At 38.8% G+C, this 22,079-nt stretch overlaps 1 protein-coding gene across 3 annotated transcripts in view; it reads right to left on the bottom strand.

Moving 5' to 3' along the window:
* Positions 1-16,281: 16,281 nt before the first annotated feature.
* Positions 16,282-22,079, bottom strand: part of NRG3 (neuregulin 3) — a 1,158,196-nt gene continuing 1,152,398 nt past the window's right edge. For 2 of the 3 annotated variants that reach the window (XM_062214691.1, XM_062214692.1), the window contains exon 9: positions 16,282-16,789. In XM_062214691.1, coding sequence (XP_062070675.1) covers positions 16,282-16,789 — 508 coding nt within the window. Of the gene's footprint in view, positions 16,790-17,034; positions 17,107-22,079 lie in introns of all 3 variants that reach the window. The other variant, XM_062214690.1, reaches the window with a different exon arrangement.

Raw genomic sequence — 22,079 nt, 5'->3', positions numbered from 1 at the left:
CTTGTTTAGATCTTCTTATGTTTTTCACATGCCCTTAAACTAAAATCCCAAACCCTTACCATGTAGAATTTGTGGGATCTGATTCCTCTCCTGCTTGGTCTTCAGTATTGGTAGGGCATTTGTCTGCAACCCACTGTTGTCCTTTACTGTGTATGGAATATCCACCACCTGGAGGCCTGCCTCCCCCACCCCCAACTTGTTCTCATGATTGAAGAAGCATTGGCTTAAACATGCCCTTCTGATGGAGCTCCTGTTTAACCATCTTCCTAAGTGGATGCTGTATCATCCCTACTGTCACTGTGGCTATTCGTGCCCATACACTTGGCTCCACACACACATGCACACACACTTGTTTCTGAATTTATTTTGTGGTATTACAAACTTATCATAAGTTGTGCAGGTTGAGGCCATTTCCATTTTATTAACCAAAATGTTACCAAGCTGTTGAATCAATAAATACTGGTGATTATTTCAAAGGCTATCATATCATCTTTGCAGAGCATTAATTGCTTAGAACAATAAGAGAGGGATTCATAACTTCTGCCATTTACTATCACTGTTATTACTCAGATCACAGCCTATCAGTTGTCAATCTTATTTGTATCATACTTACTGACAAGCACCCGTGCATTCCAGCACAACCTACAGAATTAAAAGCACAATTTAACCTATAGTTAAAGAAAATATGTACCAATTTAAAAATGTATCTGTAGCAAGTGAAACATCAAAAATATATAATATTCCTTGAATAATTCTTTGACATTTAAAATTTAAAAATGTTATCTTCTAAAATATTTATCTGGAAGGAAGAGAGATATATAGAGAAACAGAGAGAGAGAGAGACAGAGACAGACAGACAGACAGACATATATCTTTCATCTGCTGGTTTCCTCCTCACATGCCCACAACAGCAAGGCCAGTTGAATCCAGGAGGCTGGGAATCAATTCAAGTCTCCTACATGGGTGGAAGGTACCCAGGTATTTGAACCAAGGTGCATATTAGCCAGAAGCTGGAATTAGAAGTATAGCCAGGACTTGAAACCACAACTTTGATATGAGATACAAGTGCCCCAAGCAACATCTTAAGCAGTGCACCACATACTCACCCCTGCTAATGCTATTTTAAAATTGATACATACATGGATAGATATGGATGGTGAAATATCACTCTCAAATGTCATATAATGATATTGGAGAATAAAAGTGAGATTTGAGGCCCCTTAAGGTCAAAAATGATTAACCACCAAATTTTTAGAGTTGAAAGAACCTTAAAGATAATGGAGATAAACATGAAAATCCTATTATAAATGTAAAATGCTAATGAACCATTTTTCTCCATCTTGGTGTAATTGCTTATATACATCCCTGTATACTCCAACATTATCTCACCTGTTGTTATTCCACTGGGTTTTTTTTAAACCACTTTTACCAACCTGAAGCCATTTTCTACATAGAAGACAGAGTCACTGCCCTCATTCCCTTAAAACTCTCCAACTCTGCATCATTTCCCTTAAATGAAGTCAGTCCTCGAGCCTGAATCTAAGACCCTAAATGACCGGGCTGGTGCCAGTCTGCCTACACGACCATCTCCTTTGATTCACTTCAGTTAACTCCTCTGTGGTCTCTCTGGCTCAGGCCTGACAACCTTCCAAGGAGCTCAGGGCCTTCTATTTGTTGTTCTTTTTTACCTCGGTTGTCCCTGCTTGAGTCTTTCATACTGTATGACTCTTACTCATCATTCATTCTTATGTTGACATGCATGGAATCTCTCCAGAAGTGAATTTTCCAGTTATGCAGCCTAAAATGGTTTCTTCTGCTTTCATGCCTACCATATACTTTTTGAAGTACTCTCCTATTCCCTGTTTCCTTGGGCTTTTCAATCATAAGTTAAAAATCATATGATTTAACTGATGACTCATCACCTCCTCCACAGGATTCTTCCTCCATGAAAGTAAAGATCTTTTCCGTCTTGTTTGCCACTGTACAACAGTACCTTACAAAGTTAATAGAAATGAGATTAAAAAATAAATGCATGTCGGTGCAAAAATCTTGAAAGCCATGTGCAAGTTTTTTCATACTACAAAAATTCCAAGAATGTTTTGAAAAGCCTTCATATCCTCAGATCTTAGAATTATCTCATGCACGCTTTGTAATAAATACCTACAGAAGACAGGATGGAAAGAAGAGAAAGCAAACACATGAATGTGTTCATACATGGGAGACTTATGTATGGAGAATTCTCCCAGCCATTCTGTCCACCTAGTAACTCTGCACAAGAAAACATGGTCATAATTCATTTTAAGTGGGCTTCCAGGGTGAAGCCAGAGCTCTGTCTCACCCCTCTGAAAGCACAATGGTTGGTTAGCAGTAGCACAATGCAGTCACTGTCATGTCTCATGGGCTCTGACACTTGATGACTGGCTCGCTGGATCTGTGCCTCTCCATAATCAGACCTCACATTGTCAAAGGGCGTGAATATGTATTTCAACTTTACATAAGAGAGCAGTAGTAATTAATGTCACTATAGTAACAGCAAACAGACTTCCATGAACCAGCTCAGTATCCTGTATGAATTTAAAGGATTGTTTAAGATTTTATTTATTTATTTGAGAGGTAGAGTTACAGCTGAGAGTGCGAGAGACAGAAAGGTCAGCTGGTCCACTCCCCAAATGTCCCCAGTCGTGGGAGCTGAACCAATCCGAAAATAGGAGCCAGGAGCCAGGAGCTTCTTCCCACATGAGTGCAGGGGTCCAAGGACTTGGGCCATATTCCACTGCTTTCCCAGGCCACAGCAGAGAGCTGGATGAGAAGAGGAGCAGAGGGGACTTAAACTGGTGCCCATATGGGATGCTGGCACCACAAGCAGAGGTTTAGCCTACTGTGCCACAGTGCTGGCCCCTTTAAAGCATTTTTTAACCACCCCATATCCATCCTTAGCTACTAGAATGTTGGAAGTGTGTGCAGTTCTGCAGCTTGCCAGAGGCCCACAGTTTTCATGGATGGTTTGATTCTGGGAACTGTCTGTCAAGTATTAAATAACACACAAAAGATGCACCAGCTTTCTGAGTTGGAAAGTGACAGACAAGGAAGTTGCCATTTGCCCCTGGGTTTAAGGGAAATGAGAGAGAAATTGTTCCAGTGACTTGGTGCTGCTGATCAAATACGTCTAATCTCTGGAAAATAGGAGGCCTCGGGGCAGAATATAGTGATATCATTGTGTTTCTCATAGCTCCTCACAACAAACTCCCTGTGGCCATGCAAAGGAGCAGAACAGAAGCCTCTGTTCATCAAACCAAAGAGGCATGCCAAAGACAAAAAGGCAAATCCTTTCAAAGAAAGCACCATCCACAAGGTGCTAATTAGGAATGCAAGGATGGAAAACAAGAGTGACTACTCTTTAAGGAATATTGAAACAATACCCCAAAATGGTCTACTGAAAATTCTCTGTACTTTCTGAAAACTAAAGTAAGACATATATATTATTAAAAAAAAATACAACATACTGAAAATTGTGTAAAACTCTCAACATCTTGCTACACAGGAATAGCCGTTGGAAATATTTTAATGTTACCTTCTGAAAGTTCATATTAAAAGCATTTTGTAAAGCCATACATATTCTTTTTTAAAAAGGATTTATTTATTATTTGAAAGTCAGAGTTACAGAGAAAGAGAGAGAGGAAGAGAAAGAGAGAGAGGTCTTCCATCCACTGGTTCACTCCCCAGATGGCTGCAACAGCCAGGGCTGGGCCAGGCAGAAGCCAGAAACTAGGAGCTTCATATTTGTCTCCTACATGAGTAGCAGGAGCCTAAGCATTTGTGCTCGTTCTGCTGCTTTCTCAGGCGCATTAGCAGGGAGCTGTATCGGAAGTGCAGTAGCCAGTCTCAACCCAGCTCTCATATGGGATACCAGCACTGCAGGTGGTGGCCTTACACACTATGCCACAATGCCGGCCCCTAATTTCTCATTTTTAAATTAATCTTTAAAATTTTTAAAATTCATTTAGGGTGAAAAAAATTCATGTATTCATACGTACAGATTTAAGAGCATAATGATACTTCCAGTGGCCCCTCCCTCCCTGCTTTGTTCCTTCTTCTTTTAAAATGCTTTTCCTTGGAGCGGACATTCAGCCTAGTGGTTGAGATGCTGGTTAGCACCTCTGTGTCCCCACACTGGAGTACCTGGGTTCGATTGCATATTCCATTTCCTGACTCCCACTTCCTGCTAATGTGGACTCTGAGAGGTGGTGAAGCTGTCTCCAGTGTTGGAGCTCCTGCCACCTACATGAGAGACTTGGATTGAGTTCTGAGCTCCTTCATAGGCTCTCAGTCATTGTGGACACTGGAAAAGTGAACCAGATGAGAGCTCCACTGTCTCAAAAAAATTTTTTTAAGTGTTTTCTTGACTTTATGCCTTGTTTTCTGTGGTTCCTATTTTGTGATTTCTCTCTTTGTCAGCCATTGACTTTAGCTTTTGATCTCATTTATGAATGTAAATTTTCATATAATTTTGATAAAGGTAGCAGATATTTTCTATGGCGCAATTGTAGAGCACCTCTGTATGTAGAAAGTTATATGTCTGACCATCACTTATAGCTACAAATGATTCCATATTGTCTCTATTGAGATAGCCTATGATCGCTCTGCTTTGTCTATACAGAGATTTCTCTAGGATTCATATCTAACTATCTTCCCCATTTCTTCTGTTGACCACATGCTTGCGCACATAATCTTCCTTTTCAACTCAGGTTTGAAGCCTGACTAAAACAGAACTTTATAACCACGTGTCAAGGATTTGGCACCTTCTGTTGAATGGAAGTGTAAGCAGAAGCAGATGACCAACATTTGCACCCGTTCTTCCCATGATAGGAGTAGTGGATACAGACACAACAGTGAATTCTTCCTAACAGTGGTTCTTCTGAACTTCTTCCTGGAAGTGATGTTGCAATAATTACTGTATTCTGCATGTGAGAATTTCAAACAACCCACAAAATTGGGTGCATCAAATCCCATTCACTGGTTCTAGCACTTGTTATGTCCAATCTGTGAGTTTGGTGAACTACCATCATGATCATTCTGACTTGTTCTAGAAGACTGTACCCTATTGTAGACATGTGAAATACTGCTATCAGAAATCTCTCATAAAGGAAAATAATAAGTAGGAGAAAATAAAAGGTAGGTTTGCATAGACTCTATGCTGAAGTCCTATCCCTTATAATTTTTATCTATGTAATTCTGGGCAGGTTTCTAACTTGTATGATCCTTGGCTTCCTTATCTTTAAAACTGGAGTAATATGAAAAGTTATTATGAAAATTAAATATTAAATATATGTAAAACATCAAATGTTGTGCATATTCTCAGTTTTTTTAAAAATTTATTTGACAAGCAAAGTTAGATAGTGAGAGAGAGAGACAGAGAGAAAGGTCTTCCTTCCATTGGTTCACCCCCAAAATGGCTGCTATGGCCAGCGCTGCACCGATCTGAAGCCAGGAGCCAGGAGCTTCTTCCTGGTCTCCCATACAGGTGCAGGGCCCAAGGACCTGGACCATCCTCCACTGCCCTCCTGGGCCACATCAGAGAGCTGGACTGGAAGAAGAGCAACTGGGACAGAACCCGGTGCCCATATGGGATGCCGACCAGGTGAGCCACAGTGCCGGCCCCTCTCAGTTCTTTATAAGAGTTTTTTTTTTTTTTTCCCATTTACAGCAATGTCACCATTTCCAGGTTTTTAATGCTGAAGGCATTTTGAAAATCTTTTTATCCTCCTCTTCCTTCTTATTTAACATTCAGTTATTTGAGTTTGGTTTGGGGTGGGGGATTGTGTGGAGGACTGTGAACTGAGCTAACTATGCAAAGGTTCCTCCAGCAGTTTATATTAGTCAAATATTATGATTATGTTGATCAAAATTCATCAAGGAAGATGCTCCAGAAATAAGATTAATACTGTCGGAAAACTTAATATCTATGTCTATTTATATGTAGAAAGATACTCATGCCAATTAAACATGCATGCATATTTCTGTATTTATAATATTCAATATTGAAATGAACCACAAACAGTAAATATTTTAACATCAGTTAAATAATACCAGGGTACTTCAAAAGGTTTGAAATTAGATGATTTTGGGCTGGCGTCACGGCTCACTTGGCTAATCCTCCACCTGTGGCGCCGGTACTCTGGGTTCTAGTCCTGGTTGGGGTGCCAGATTCTGTCCCGGTTGCTCCTCTTCCAGTCCAGCTTTCTGCTGTGGCCCAGGAGTGCAGTGGAGGATGGCCCAGGTCCTTGGGCCCTGCACCTACATGGGAGACCAGGAGGAAGCACCTGGCTCCTGGCTTGGGATCGGCGCAGTGCGCTGGCTGTAGCGGCCATTTTGGGGGGAAACCAATGGAAAAGAAGATCTTTCTCTCTGTCTCTCTCTCTCTCACTGTCTCAATCTGCCTGTCTAAATAAATAAATAAGAAATTAGATGATTTTGTTTTGGTACAAAAAATTTTGAAATCCATGCATATGGAATCTGAGAATTTCATCAAAGGGGCCAGCATGGTGGCACGGTGGGTCAAGCTGTCACCTGTAATGCTGGCAACCCATACTGGAGCACTAATTTGAGCCCTGGCTGCTCCCCTTCTGATCCAGCTCCCTGTTAATGTTCTCGGAAAGGAAGCTGAGGATGGCCCATCACTTAAGAGTCCTGCCACTCATTTAGGAGACTTGGATGGAGTTCCAGGCTCCTGAATTCAGTCTGGCCCACCTTGGCCATTGTGGACATTTGGGGAGTGAACCAGCAGATGGAAGATCTCTTTCTCTCTGACTCTCTGTAACACTGCCTTTCAAGTAAATAATAAATACTTTTTAAAAGTTTATGAAAACTCTATATTATGAAAAAACTCTTCATGAATTTCAAAGGTTATTTGCACCAAAATAAACATCCTTTAATTCTACTTTTTCATAAATGCATTGAAGTATACTTGTATATTTTGTCATAAATGCTTAAAGAGCCCTTTGAAAATATGAATGTGTTACATCCCATATAATGAGTTGTATAGTCATTAAACAGTTGTGTAAATATACTTTACTAATGAAGGAAATTATCACAGATGCTATGTAAAGTTAATAAAGCAGAATGAAATTTCTTAAATGCTAGATAACTCCAATTCTGTTAATGACATATAGTATGCATATAGTCAATTAAAAATTGGAAAGAAATATACTAAAAAAATAGTGATTATTTCCTAGTGACGACATTTATTTTTCTTCTTACATATTTTATTTGTAAACATGTAATATTTTTCTAATTAGAAAATAAAATTGGGCCGGCGCCGTGGCTCAACAGGCTAATCCTCCGCCTTGCGGCACCGGCACACCCGGTTCTAGTCCTGGTCAGGGTGCCGGATTCTGTCCCGGTTGCCCCTCTTCCAGTCCAGCTCTCTGCTGTGGCCCAGGAGTGCAGTGGAGGATGGCCCAAGTGCTTGGGCCCTGCACCCCATGGGAGACCAGGAGAAGCACCTGGCTCCTGCCATCGAATCAGCGTGGTGCACCGGCCGCAGTGCGCCAGCTGCAGTGGCCATTGGAGGGTGAACCAACAGCAAAGGAAGACCTTTCTCTCTGTCTCTCTCACTGTCCACTCTGCCTGTCAAAAAAAAAAAAAAAAGAAAAGAAAAGAAAAGAAAATTAAGCTTCACTAAAATGATGCATTTCTGATCACCTCAAATCAATTATATTCTAACTAAAATATGTTATATTGCTATGAAAATTAAATATACAGTAAGCTCAAGTGATGTTAAAACTCATATCAGTCACTTCTAGAAAATAACTGAATAATGTCTACAACGACTTTTCAAAATGGTCATACAAGTTAAGCCAGCAGGCTATTTTTTGCGCTAAGTAACCAGGAAATTATTTAAAGAAGTTATTCTTGACCATGGAAGCTTGCAGATTTCTTTACAAACCTTATGCAATTCTTGGTTATAGACTCACTCTTATCCCATACTAACCTACACACAAGCAGTACTTACAATTTCAAGGGCTTACAGACCTTATTAAAATGGTTCATAGACCTGCAACTTCTTCCAAAAGAAAGAAAAAGTAACACATATTAGTTGTCAGTTTACATATGATAATGAATAGACTGAATAATTTCAATCAAGTCAAATAATACTAGAATGTTTAAATAAATCAAATATAAGAATAGACTAGAACTCATATAGCCTTTAAATATTTACAAAGACAAAGTGTTGCCATGGAATATGACAAATATTTTAAGTTATAATACAAACAGTAGGAAAATAATGCTATGAAAATGGTCACATTTGGGAAAATGAAAATATACAAAGGTACAACTTACTGTGGTCTTAGCATAGTAAAATTGCTGGTTGATTATTTTCTTCCTTTTCATACTTTTAATAGCACTATCTTAAGAAGATAAGCAGAAAGCAAAGAGAAAATCATTACAACTATCTGTTTTGGAATGTTCGTGGCGTGAGGCACCTCTTCTTTTTCATTGCAGGAAGGACTCAGAGTAATGCTCATTCGTTTTATATTTTAAACTGGAATCTGCTGGACGAGCAACTTTTATTTTCTTTTTAAGAATGCCTCATTTCTCAAACTCCGTAGTATGCTTTTCAGCTATCTGGGTTATTTGGATCCAAGGAAGACTGTTATGCCTTGTATTCATGTCATGTGTTTTAATTTTCAAAATAAATTTGCATCTGTTCCCATATTTAATTGATACCTCCCTGTAGGTTTAGCCTAAAAGATGGGAGCACTTAGTGGAAGTTATCAATGAGAAAACAAGGGTAGGTAAAAAGGTATGACTCCCTTTTACTGCTATTTCTCTCTTTTTTTTTTGTTTCATTTTAAAGACAGATTTTCATAAGCTTTGCTTCAAGTTGGAAAACATGGCAAAAGTAAACATGTATATTTAAATGTGTGAGCTCAACAGAAATAATTAATACCCAGTTTATAATTATAAGAACATCAAATAAAAAGAAATGTTTATTTAAAAAAGTTTAATTTACAGAAAATAGATATGGAAAAAACTGTATTGTGTAAACTATTTGAAAATCTTTCCTTACAATATTTTTAGTCTTAGGTTGATTTGATTTTTAATAAGTTATTATTTTCCTTGAAACCTTTACAAACATTACTTGATACTGGTTTGCTTCTTGTTCATTGCTTAGAGAATGATCACTTAGTTGTGTTCATTGTTTTGTTCTTTTACATAAATAGATGACTTTGTCTTTCTCTTACAAAATGGAAAAGGATGTTGTTGTTGAAAACTCTGCTAACAATGGAAGGAGAATTAACAGGCCCGAGGGGATGTCTGGATATGAGCAGATATTGGCTGAAGTCATGAACTTTATTATCACTTACATTTGAAAGGTTCTAGTTTATCCCTGCACTAGCACAACTCAAATGAACAAAGCTATTTTTCTCTACAAAATCACATTACACTCTTATTTCAGATGAAACGTCCCTGTTTAATAAAAGGAAAGTGAGATAAGGGGTACATTCAGGAAGAACACGCCTCAGGGAACCCGAGTGCCTGGCAGCAGCAGACGCCACTGCGGACACGGCCCGAGGAAATGATACACACAGGTTGCCTGCATGGATGAGAATGTACTTGACAAAGTCAAGACGAAGTTCCATCATTTTTTCACATCTTACTTTTTAATAAGCAATGTGAAATCCCCCCCCCCCCCACCTCTATAGAAAACACAGTCACAGTGGAACTAATCTTTACTGGAATGTTGCAGGACACGTTGCCGATGGTCTCTAAATCCCCAGGGATGAGTGGATGACATTTTGAAGTGGTTTCTTGGAAGATAATGGAGACACGTACACTCCTTTATCATCTTTTATCAGAGGCACAAGAGAATGCTTCTCAGTACATTTTATAAAAATGGCGATTCGAGGGTGGGCATTTGAGATAGTGCCTAAGAGTCTTCTTGGGACACTCGTTTTGTTTCCAGCTTCTGGCTAACGCACACCCTGGGAAGGAGCAGGTATGGCTCCAGTACTTGGATCCCTACCACCCACATGGGAGACCTGCATTGAGTTTCAGGCTCCTGACTTTGTCCTGGTCCAGCCCTGGCTGTTGCAGGCATTTGGGAAGCAAATCGGATATTTCTGTCTCTCTGCCTTTCAAATAAAATGAAAACAAATAAATCATAATCTATTTAAAAACGTATATATAAAATAATGGGCTAGAAATATTCTATTGATTATTTTGCATATATTCTTTTCTATGTCATATTCTTTAACATATGGTCAAATGGATTATAAAAATGTAACAACTATTAATTACTAAGGATTTCATTTATATCAGATTTAATGTATACAACTGCACACTTGAAAAAAGTGAAAAGGCATGTCTCTCCAATTATCTTAAACTATACACAGTAGCCACACAGTGTAGTGATTTTTAAAATGAGTACTCATATTCTTCCTATTTGTTTTCCTTGGAGTAAATATGCTTATTTTCTGTTCTTTTATTTGCAAAGGCAAGAATCAGAAGCAGGTTATGAAGAACAAACCCAAGAGAGTAACCACCAGGCTTTCTCGCTGCATGCATTTGATAGGAAAGGGATCTGAATCCAATGCGTCCACATCGCTGAGTCACACCCTGTGGCACGCACCATGTCAGCTGTGTGCTGTGTGTATGTGAGTGCAATTTTTTAAACCCATATTTAAATTAATTTTTGAAAAGACAGTCTCAATGTATCATGGAGCAAGGCTGTAAGTGATTAATCAGACCTCTAAAAAAATTTCAATCAAAACAGTCCCATTTTTCCTAATTTGAGTTTGTAAACTACTAATAGAACCCTTATAACTTCAAAAACACATCACAACTTAAATGTACTGTCTTCAATTCAAGTATTTGAAGACTTCACATTGTTTTATTGAAGATTTAAGGAATTCAGACTTTGGGATCTTGACCAAGACAAATTATATATGGAACAATTAGTTCTATCAGGATGCTACTGGAAAAGCACATAGATATTAATTTTTCAAAAATTGCAATTACAACAAAAATTGACTAATCAAGTAAGCCCTGCCCTTTTTGGCCTATACTCCCAAGACAGGATTATTTTCAACCACAATGTAAAAGTGTCTCCACAGAATTTATTCACTATTAGTTGGACAGTTCATATTAAAAAGTTAGAGATGCAAATAATTGAGAATACCATAAATACCTTCTGTTTTGTGTATCCAGTAAGAGTGCCTCCACTGTCTGTGAGGGAACATCTTAAAGGTCTCATTCTTTTAACACAGAGTCCGTGTGTCTGTCTTTGATAAATGTTTGTAGTTTCTTAATAAAACAATCGGGGATGAATTAGATCTTTGTTTCTCAGCCTCTGGAATTGAACATTTTCTTGGTCATCCCTTCTTTTTAATTATCTGTCCTAGGTAAATTCACTTTAAAAACCCCCAAAACCATCTTGTCTGTTTCTCTGTGGAAATCAATTCTTAGTTTAGATACAACTTCCAACTGTTTTTGAGGTTCAGGGAAACAGACTTGCAGCCATTACCTTTTAAAAACTTGCTTTGAAGCGACTGAATGACAAGTGACTGGTATAGTCGGGGGCAAAATGACTGGTTAACAAGATACTCAGTTTAAAGGAAAGTCAGTGAGGAACCAGATCATCCACCTTATTTGCCAGATGCGGTCATGGAGATACTTTTATGGATAGATAAGTTAGAAACTTTCACAAAGACTTTCAATATAAAGATTTTCTATTTCCAACAACAAGAGATTGTTTTCTATCACACAATTAATTCTTTCATAGGCAACAATACACATGCAATCAAAACAGGTATTCATGATAATCAGTTATCAAAGTACTACAAGCCTGCTCTCTATCAAAATTGTGTCTGATTACCCTAGCTATTCTCTTCACTGGAGCATCCAATGTTAGCACTTCTCCCCAACATAAACACACACACACACACACACACACTGTCCTCACTAGAATCAGTGGGCACCAGAAAACAAAGATACCTCTTTAGGCTCCTTAAGGGAGAAATAGGTTAAATTTGTAAAAATATATTTGAGATCACTACACACTATAGACAGAAATCATTTCACCCATCATATAATTTTCATTGCTGAGCGATAATCTAGCAAAGATTTTATTTCAGGGTACTGTGAATTTTGCATCCCAAGGATATTTCTGCTTTCCTAAGAAAGAGAAGAAACTTTAATGCCTATATAGTTGAAAAGTTGCTAAGTTCGCTGTCCTCTAAATGCTTTGATTTCATTGGTATTCCATGAAGTGATCACTTGATATTTTTCAATCTAAGCAAACATAATGCTTCTAAAACAACCAAACACCCAGATTTATTACTAATATACGTGTGTATATTGTGTGTGTGTGTGTGTGTTGTGTGTGGTCACAGTAGAAAACAAATTGTGAAAGAAAACAATGTGGATATGAAGGAATATATTTCTTTCTTTCTTTACCCTCATCATTTCTTTAAAAGGGAAAGAAAGAATACAGAAGAGATGGAGCCCCTAAAGGCTTCATCAGGGCATATTGTAATTCCTGTGAAACTAAGAACAGCTCAAAACCTTATGCTGATCTTGCTAGGATGAAGATTGAAATTCTAAAGATTAGGGTGCAAACACAGTGTAAGCATGCTATCCGTTGGAAACACTGTATTCACTCTATACAATTGAATAATAATAAAAAAGCACTTTTCATATATAAAATGTTTCCCAGATAGCAAAAGATCAAATAAAAAGCCCACCCCTCCTGCTGTGTTCCTAGGTATACTGTAGACTCATTTGAGAAATGTTTTAGAGCACTTATCTAGGGCACTATTTTCTGGTTGTTGGGAGTAGAATCAAAGGGACCACCATTTCTCCCTGCACCAATACACACACTTAGGGAGTCATGGTTTCCTATAGCACCATACTTAACTACAGGAGAGAGTTGTGAACAACAGCTGCATACGTCCACAGATTCTGCTGCAGACTTGGTGACTGATAGCTTTAGTCATTGTCACCAAGGGCCCCCACTCAGATGGTAGTTGCCATTCAATTCAGAAGCCAGTGGGCATTTTCTTGAGGTTTGCTTGGCCTTTCCATTCTCATTTTGGTATATCTGATACAATATGATGACCAAAACAGATTATTTTGTGGAGTTCTATAAGAAGTATGCTTCCTCCTCCAGAGGACCTTGCTAGTACTACTTAGAAATAATGTAAATCATAGATGCGATAAATTCACAAGTTTGTAGTCCTTAATCCATAGCCAAGTAGATACTGAGCTGGAATGTAAAACATAGAGCACTTAATGGACATAGGGAGCTAGGGAAGAAAAGTCTGGTGTTTCCAGTATCATTTCTACTATTTCATATGAGCAGAAAGCTTGATAATATATTTAAAAAAAACCAACATTCCATGATACTCACTAGTAAATTAGAACAGCATACATTTTATAAAAAAAGAGACATATCAAAAATTATTTAAAGTAAAAAAAATGAGTAACATTCATTTTCCAGTAAGTAATGACTATGGAGTAGATTTAATTACAAATCTCCAAGTAGCTGCTTACATAATAAAGATGAGGAAAATGAAGCAAAATCAAAGGTGTCATAGAAATGAACACTTCCCTGTAGGCACCAGAGCTCAAAGGACAAAGCACAACGGTTCCAGGTGTTGGCTACATCTGATTCACCTTGAAAGTCTTGATGTCATCAGACTTGGTAGCTGGTGCCCAAGGATGTGCATTTTCAGCTTGGACACGTTTCACAGGCAAGCATCATATTCCAAAAGGAGACAAATTACTACTGAAAGCAACCATTAATAGTTGTTCTTTTTGGAGAATTGTGTCTTGACTCCTTATTAAGGAAGGAGCTATATATCTATGCTTTACCCCCATGGATGTGCCTGGAATTCATGCTCTTTAGGATGTACAGGGAGGAGGGTTATAATCATATAAAACATGGTTCCACTTAATTTTTTAAAGTAAGAGGCTGAATCAAAACTTAAGTTTCAGTGATAATGTTTTCATTATAAATAATATATTAACATAACTCTGGGGTGTCACAGAGTATCTGCTCTCCTAATTAGGTGAATTCTCAATGGATGCTTTAGATAAGTAACAAGTAATGTTTTTGTAAAGAGAAACAAGGTTGACTTCAACAGATTTTGGGGCCTTTCAGTTACTTGATAATTATGATAAATTTCTACACAACAACATATTGGATGCTCCACTTAGGGGTTTTTTTTATATGTGTTCATTAAAGTCCTCTGCCTGAAATCTGCCCAAATATGTAATATTTTAAAATGAGAACTTGAGTGATAAAGACATTAAAATTTATAATAAACTTTTAACCTTCTGACAATATTACCTCTATATTCAACATAATAGAAATATTACGGGACAACTAATAAATATCACACAATCTTCGGGTAAGTATAAAATGCATTTCCACCAAAGAGTTTTCAATATTTAAGACCTTGAATTTCTAATAAGCAGTTATGATAAATACATAGTATTCTTTCTTTACCCTGGATGGCATTATGTCTATTATTAATGAATGTTCTCTAAGAGCAATTTGAAATATATTTTCAACAGTAATGGCAAAACCTGAAATAAGAATTGTATAGATTCACTGCTTGATTCAGAAATATTTATATTCCCATTTGATGGAATATGAGTCTTTCATAAAGAAATTTTAACCAGCATTTTCCCAAACTGCAGTAAAAGAAATCTTTTATAAACTTTCAAATACTGTGCCTTTTTATTTAAAACAGTGTAAACATAACAACTCAACACCAGCGATAATTGGAAAAAGACTGGGGATGTGAACACTAATTTCCTTGAATGCCCCGTGAAAGTAAAGGAAAATGAAACAGACAGATCTTCAGGAAAGGTTTCAGTTCACCTTAGCAGTGGTAAAAATATTGCTTTATTCCAAATGAACACACAACACAATTTACTGTTCTTTTGGGGGTTTCTTGTGAACTGAGTAGTCTGGGCTTTGTGATTTCAGCAATTTATTCTTTCCATGTTAACTACAGAAGCCAATACGTTGGTCCACACATAGTAGACTTGCTATGAAATAAATGCCAACAAGGATGATGAGAAAGGAAATAGTAACGGTCAATTTGATAATTGGCTTGTGTAAATAATTTAAGTAGGCATGATTCAAAGTAAACATAATTTGCCTTGTGATAGTGATATCTTTAAAGAGCCCATAGTTGTTCCTCTCACAAGTACTCATGGTAGAAAATGGTCTCGACACCGTCACGAGTTTTATAGGACCCCACCATGCAAATGACCAAGATTTAGGAACTTACTAACTGAGCTATGTACTTAATGGAAAAATGGAACGTGAACAGACCTAAAAAGGGAAATTTTTTTCCGGAATATTAGATTCCCTGATGTTTCAGACAAATTTGAGCAGGCTTAATAAACACACACATGCACACGCATACACGCAATGAACACATGTGCATACGGCATATGTGCTCGAGCGAGCAAGCTCACGCACACGCACTCACGCACACGTGCACACAGGCACACACACGCACACTAAGAAACGCTCTTTCAGAGCCTCTAAACAATCTCAAAGAAAAAACATTTCTATTAACATGATTTTATCGACACGACATTGGGATTTTTTTTTGTCTCTTTTTCTATAATAATTTCATATCTCCCCCTGAGATTCTGTGCTTCCACATTTCAGAGGGAGAGGGCGCACAAGAGTAGCTAAGATCTGCCCCCCAATTACTCCTTCTGTCTCCTGTCCTTTCCATTTCAGTCTTTGTGCCATTCTTCAAAAATCAAATAGAAAACACCACATTTCTCGACATGACAGAACCTGGGATGAGGCTGTTGGGTTGAATAGAAATTCAGGGGCTGGGGCCGGTGAGCCAGATGTCAAGGGCCACCTGCTCACTGGCACGTCCACCCTCGGGACTCAGCTCGTCTCTTTAAACTAGGTAACTGCCAGGGCTTTTTGATGAGGACACTGGCACTGTGGGACGGAGGGTCTGAATTGCCCACATCTTCTGAGAGCCAAAGAGGACCACGTTGGGACTAACCGAAATGGGATTCAGAATTCTACCCAAAAGCTTTAGTGTAAGCTTTATCCCTCCTGAAACATTTCTTTCCCTTTAAAAAAATATTTTGTTAAAAAACACTATGATATGAGGGCGATAGACTATTTGGTTTCTTCTAAGTAGATGCTCTTAAATTAATGCATATAAATAATTTGTATTTCATTTCCTCTCTTTCCTGTTGAGCAAAGCATAGAATGCACAGATTCTCAAGTCACTTGGTCAATGCAGAGTCTCTTTGTATTTCATTTCTTAAGACAAATTGTGCCTCTCGTTCTGATTTGGCCGTGGGACTCAGGGGGAGAAAGGCTGTGTTTTCGCTCGCACTGTCCTCCGTCTCTACGCTGGCCAGTTCGTAGTCTTCTGACCGTCTGGCATCAGTCAGAATTCGGATCTGCTCTTGGACAGTTTCCAGCAATATTTTCACTTCCTGTTGTTCTGCTATAAGACAATCGTTGACTGGAATACTCACGTTGACAATGTCAGCAGAGTAGGAGTTTTTGCACCATTTGATGCTTTTGACTTCAGAAACCCCTGGCATTTGCATGCAGGTGTCTTCTAGACCCACCGAAGGGATGATGGGCACAGAACTGGCCCTGGTAGATGAATATCCCAGCAGGTCCTTTTGATCCAAGCTATTAAAATAGGGATTTGTCTCTCTGGAAGGCAGTTGCATATTTATTGATGCATTTTGTTGGGTTTTTAAACCATTGGATGAATACCTGAAAAAGAAAAAAAAAGTGTTACACGTTCTGCCTCCCGCTGTGCTGCACTGGGGCAATACTCAATCCACAAAGCACTCTCCACATGCACCAGCTCACTGAATTCTCACAGCAACCCCATGAGACGGATAGTACGTTCCCAGTTAAACAGAGAAGTAAACTGAAGCTCAGAGATGGGGAGTGACTTGCCCAAGGTCACACAGAAAATAAGTGACAGACTGAGACTCAAACCCAGATCTTCTTACTTTAAGTCCAGGGGTCTTTCAACACACCACAGCTGTAAAGGCAGGTGGGATATAGTCTTCCTGACCTCTATCCTAGAATACAAAGTAAATGGGGATTGAGCAGGTAAGTGTGGCCTGTCCATAGTGACAAACAGGAAACCCATAACGGCATCACTCCATCAACTCGACCACCCTCTCAGCCCCGGCTTGGTCCAGGAGACTTATTGGGGCCACCCTACCTGGAGGCAATCGGGAAGCCCAATAGTAAGCATCCAAGGTACTGCGTTCCTGAGTGTTTCTGCTCTGTGCTGACTTCAGGGGCTACACATTCAACTGCCTTTGGCATCCTGCCATGTAGGCACTGCCTCACTGGGAGACTGCTGAGCCTGGTGAGAGGAATGGGCAGCAGGTGGCACATGACTCCTCAGCTGCCCGAGGGGGAGTAGGAAGTGGGTGCAGCAGGGCCTCTGCCAGTCTTGCAGCTTTCCTCACATCGTTTCTGGAGCCATGAAAAACAGTTCAAGGGAGCATGGCAATGGCTTGTCAAGAATGCCAAAACGCCATTCCAAGTGATTTGAAAATGTCAGCGTGTGGCTGGCCTCTTTCTTGACAGTTCAGGGCTTGTGATTTTTCCTCCTTCGAGCTTTTCAGTGTCACAGACTAGGATGGGTATATTGCAGATGACTAGAAATGTGTTTTAGGAACTTTAACAGGAGATTTTTTTTCCTTTAGTTCTCAATTATTTGTCTTTCATTGAACATTAAAACACAATATAAACAGATCTAATCTCAAGATAATAAATCTCACTGCATGACTAACTTAATAATATAAATAAAATTATATCTCTGTGTAAAGAATTATTTCAATGGACTGAGTTGCATACTTAATAGAAATTTTTCTTTTATGATCATGTTGGAGGCAATTTTCAGGCCTGCCATTCCATCAGACTACGAACAAGGAGGCAGCAGCCTTAGGGCTTTGTGACTCCATGCCTTCTTCCGGTGCCTACTATAGAGTTGGCAATCAATAAACCTTGATGTAACAAACATGTGAACACATGAGCAGATCTTCAAGGTAAATGTTCCTTCCATCCTGATTAATATCCATTATCAGACTTAGCAATTAAGTTAGTACTTGTAGAGTGATTTCAGAAAGCATTTTCACATTCAGTTACCTCATTTTTAAAAACCTTATGGCTTATTTATTATTTTTGTGCTGTGACAGATGATTAAAATATCTTAAGGAGCTTCAAATGATTTGCCCTTAATTTTACCTTCAGTAAGTGGCAGAAAAAGGAGTTATGAGAGTTGTATTATGGGAATACAAGTTGCTGTATTCTTATAAAGACTATCAAAACCAGAGAATACTAATGAATTGATACCCTAAGATGAACCTGAACATTTATGTGGGTTGTATAAACTTTACCAACACAAAGTGTGCAGCCACACACAAGGACATTTCCTGGAGATTGTACTCCTTTCTCTTTTGTCTTAGATGGCTGAAAATCTGAACCTAGAAGTTCTGATCAATGAATCAATTTAAACAAGAACAAAGGGGAAGAATCGAAGGCTAGTGCTTTTTGATTCAGTGCTTGGCATCATTCTCTTAGCATCATTAGTGTGTACAAAGATATAGAAAATCTACTGAACAGGCTTACCAGTGGAACAGAGCCAAGAAATACAGCTAGGATAAGACTATGTTCCACATAGATCTCATCAAACTGTATCAGCAGGTAGAACCTAGTAACTTGAGAGGTGATGGAGATAGGAACACATTCTTGTATCTGCACCAGAACACTATCCATAAAAAATGTTAGACAGATGTGTGCATATCCTAGAAGATGTTTTCAAATCACTGTTTCAACAATCTGTAATGTGGCATGGCTAAGATAAGGCAACTCAAGCAGAAACTTGTAGCTTTCTTCTAATACACCTGAGCACTGAATTAAAGACATAGATCAAGAGGAGGTCTTTCAGCGACTATCATGTGGCACTTCCCAAGCCATCTGTTACTGGACACATGGCTAGCAAGAACTGAAATAGAAAATGTTACCACACCAAGAAGGTGGGCTTTAAACAGAATTCCCCAGAAGGTTAGTTTATTTTTGATCGGATGTGACATCATGCCATACTATGCCCTGGAATCTCAGGCAAAGTGCAACTTCACTCTATTTTTCCTATCACTTCGAACCATCAGGAAGTAATACTGAGTGGATTGCTATTAGGATTAATAGAGACACTGTCTCTGTGTTGTTCCACCAGGGCCACAGTGGCAAATCCTCACCTCTTCCTCAGAGCTGCTAGGAGGGCCCTTGTACTGGACTAGAGCAGAAGTTTAAGTGGAGCTAAGTTTCAATGTGTGATCCTGAGTAGAAGATGCTCAAAGTTCTGTGTCTCTTGAGTCAATAACTCATTCACTTGTCTGATCCATGAGTGATTCATTGACTATAACAGAGTTTGGACTGCCCTTCCTCCAGTCCTTCTGAGAGGAAATCACAGATGCATTTGCCTATAACTCTGTGAGTAAAAGACTCTTCTTAAAGAACAAAGATCCCAACAGTGAGTCAAGTGGTTCCCAGTAATTTGGTCATCAAACCAAGAAATTTATGATTCTCCATGGGACTCCAAAACCCAGTTCCTGGCATATATGGCCTCAGAATAAATTGACTAAATTGAAGAAATCCAGTTTTCCTCAAGGAAACATACAATTAAGACCTTCCATTTAAACATTATCAGTCATGAATGGGATTTTTTTTTCCCTACAGCCATTTCCTGGTTTAGTGTTTTATTCAGTCAGAAAGGCCAATATTCAAACTCGGCTCCCTTTCACAGAACTACCTATATTATCTTGGCTGTTGTCCTTAATGTGTTTGTTTATAAAATGTCTAAAGACTAACTAAAGTGAAGTATATACTGGTACTATCTAGCTATGATGGTATTCAGTATATTTTGGATGCCATCAATGTTTAAGATGGAAATCTGTTGTGATTCGACTTTTTTATATTCATCATACTCATACATTATTTTGATTTGCCTGACATGACCCAGTTCAAAGTTTTCTGAACCATTACTATGGTTGACACCAACCAGGGCTCCAGTCGAGTGAAAGTTTCTTCCAGAATCTCCTCTCCTTCCCCAGACTACACTAAGGGAGGTGTTTGGTCCAAGCTTGGCTGAAGTTTGTGCCAAGGAGAGAAGCCACACACTAGGAGCCTAACTAGCAGACAGCGCCCACATGCTTAGTAAACAAGCAGCAGATGGCTGATGGCTCTTGCAAATTCATTCACTTCCCCTCCAGGCTAGGGCCAGATTTGAAGAGGGCCTTTTAGCTGTGAAATTCTATTACCGACCCCATTTCAAGTCCAGAGAGACAGTCAGTCCCCTGGGAGCAGAAAATAGCTGTTTTCAGTAACTGAGAATGAGATTGCTCCCTGAGATTCGTTGTGCGGAGCATACAGTGACTTATACTTAGAATCACCATTTATCAACATCGGGTGCATATCACACACAGGAAAATAGACGTGGTCGGCCAGCTGGAGAGAATATTCCCAGCCTAATAATGACTGAACCAAAACAAAGCCACCAACGTGCCGACACTATGTGTGAGTCTCCCACAAGGTGGAAGGAAGGCAAAGCATTGCCTGAACATGCAATGGGGATCTCTCAGCCCCTGAGGACATGTGTATGCATGGTTTTACACCTGCATCACATTGAAATATGGCCACAGCAGTGTCCAACACAAAGAAAGAGCATGGGATGTGTTCCCTGTCCTTTCATAAAATCTCCAAAGTTGATTTTCCCTTACTTCTACTCATGCTAACATTGATCCAAAGATTAAATAGCATCATTAGTGATTTATAAAGAAAAGTAATTATGAAACACGATTAGTTATAATTATGGGCTAAATACAAGCCAGAAACAAGGCCAAGAGAAATGCTAAGTGCTTTTGACTTGCTTTATACATTTTGGACAACTTGGCTGTTATGTTGAATTTACAACTGTCGCCCTAAATCTGTATCAAATGCATTTTACAGTCCATTTGGAATTATTTCAAAATTACACAAGCTGGCTACAGGCTATTTATGTCCTATCTTCTTGTCTTAAAAAAATCTATTGCCAAGCTTTGTCAGACAGGGCACTGCTCAGCATACCCTGTGCCCAGAAGAAAAGAGACAGGTAAAGTTCTATATGAGATCTCTCACCTGCTTTGTTCTTTAGCTTGACACAGACAATCTGGGAAAATAACCAAGGCCAAAGCAGCATAGCAACCTGGCCTGGTTCATTCAGAAAGCTAAAACTACAGGCAATAAGAACCAGGTGTGGGTGAGGGAACTGATTGAAATTTCTGGAATAAAGCCTGGATGCACGGCTCTTGAAATTAATGGTAACGTTATGACAATTTCTGGGGCAATAAGTACCAGTCCTACTTCTCTGCTTATGTGTCAGCTGCAAGCTTTCTATACGTGCATTTTTTTTTTTTTTTTAGTCTGCCTAATAGTCTTCAGGGGACTGGTGTTATTTCACTCAATTTATAGATGAGAAAACTTAAGCTCAGATGATAAGATTCTCTCGAGTTCATACAAGAAAAAAGGAACAAAGATGGGATTTGAACTTCAGCCAGTTCAATAAGGGCTTTGATGTTTGGTTGATGACATTATATCAACAAAGTGCATGCTGGACAAGATCCATCCTACACCTAATTCAACATGTGTTGAGCCCTGTGGGGCTCTCTGTCTACCCGAGGTGAGGACATCATTTGCACTGTAAGCAGTGGCATCTCTGATGTCCAAAGGCCATCCATGAGTTATGTTAAGTTCTATTGTGACATTATGCTCTCAATTCCACATTCAAGAATGCTGCATGGAAGCAGATGCTATATAAAAGTTATAGGTTATTGTTTAGGGCATTGTTCGTAATAATGATCAGAGAACTAAGTATTGTTCTCTAAAATTACTGGTAGATGAAAAAACACTTTAATCCTCCTAAGACATCTCTATTCTTATTTTTATAAAAGACAAATTATCAATTGTTTTAGAACATATGTAATAACATTTTATCCATATATTT

This window comes from Lepus europaeus, chromosome 17 (genome assembly GCF_033115175.1).
Source record: "Lepus europaeus isolate LE1 chromosome 17, mLepTim1.pri, whole genome shotgun sequence".
Lineage (NCBI taxonomy): Eukaryota > Metazoa > Chordata > Mammalia > Lagomorpha > Leporidae > Lepus > Lepus europaeus.
This window is presented reverse-complemented; position numbering and strand designations above follow the sequence as displayed.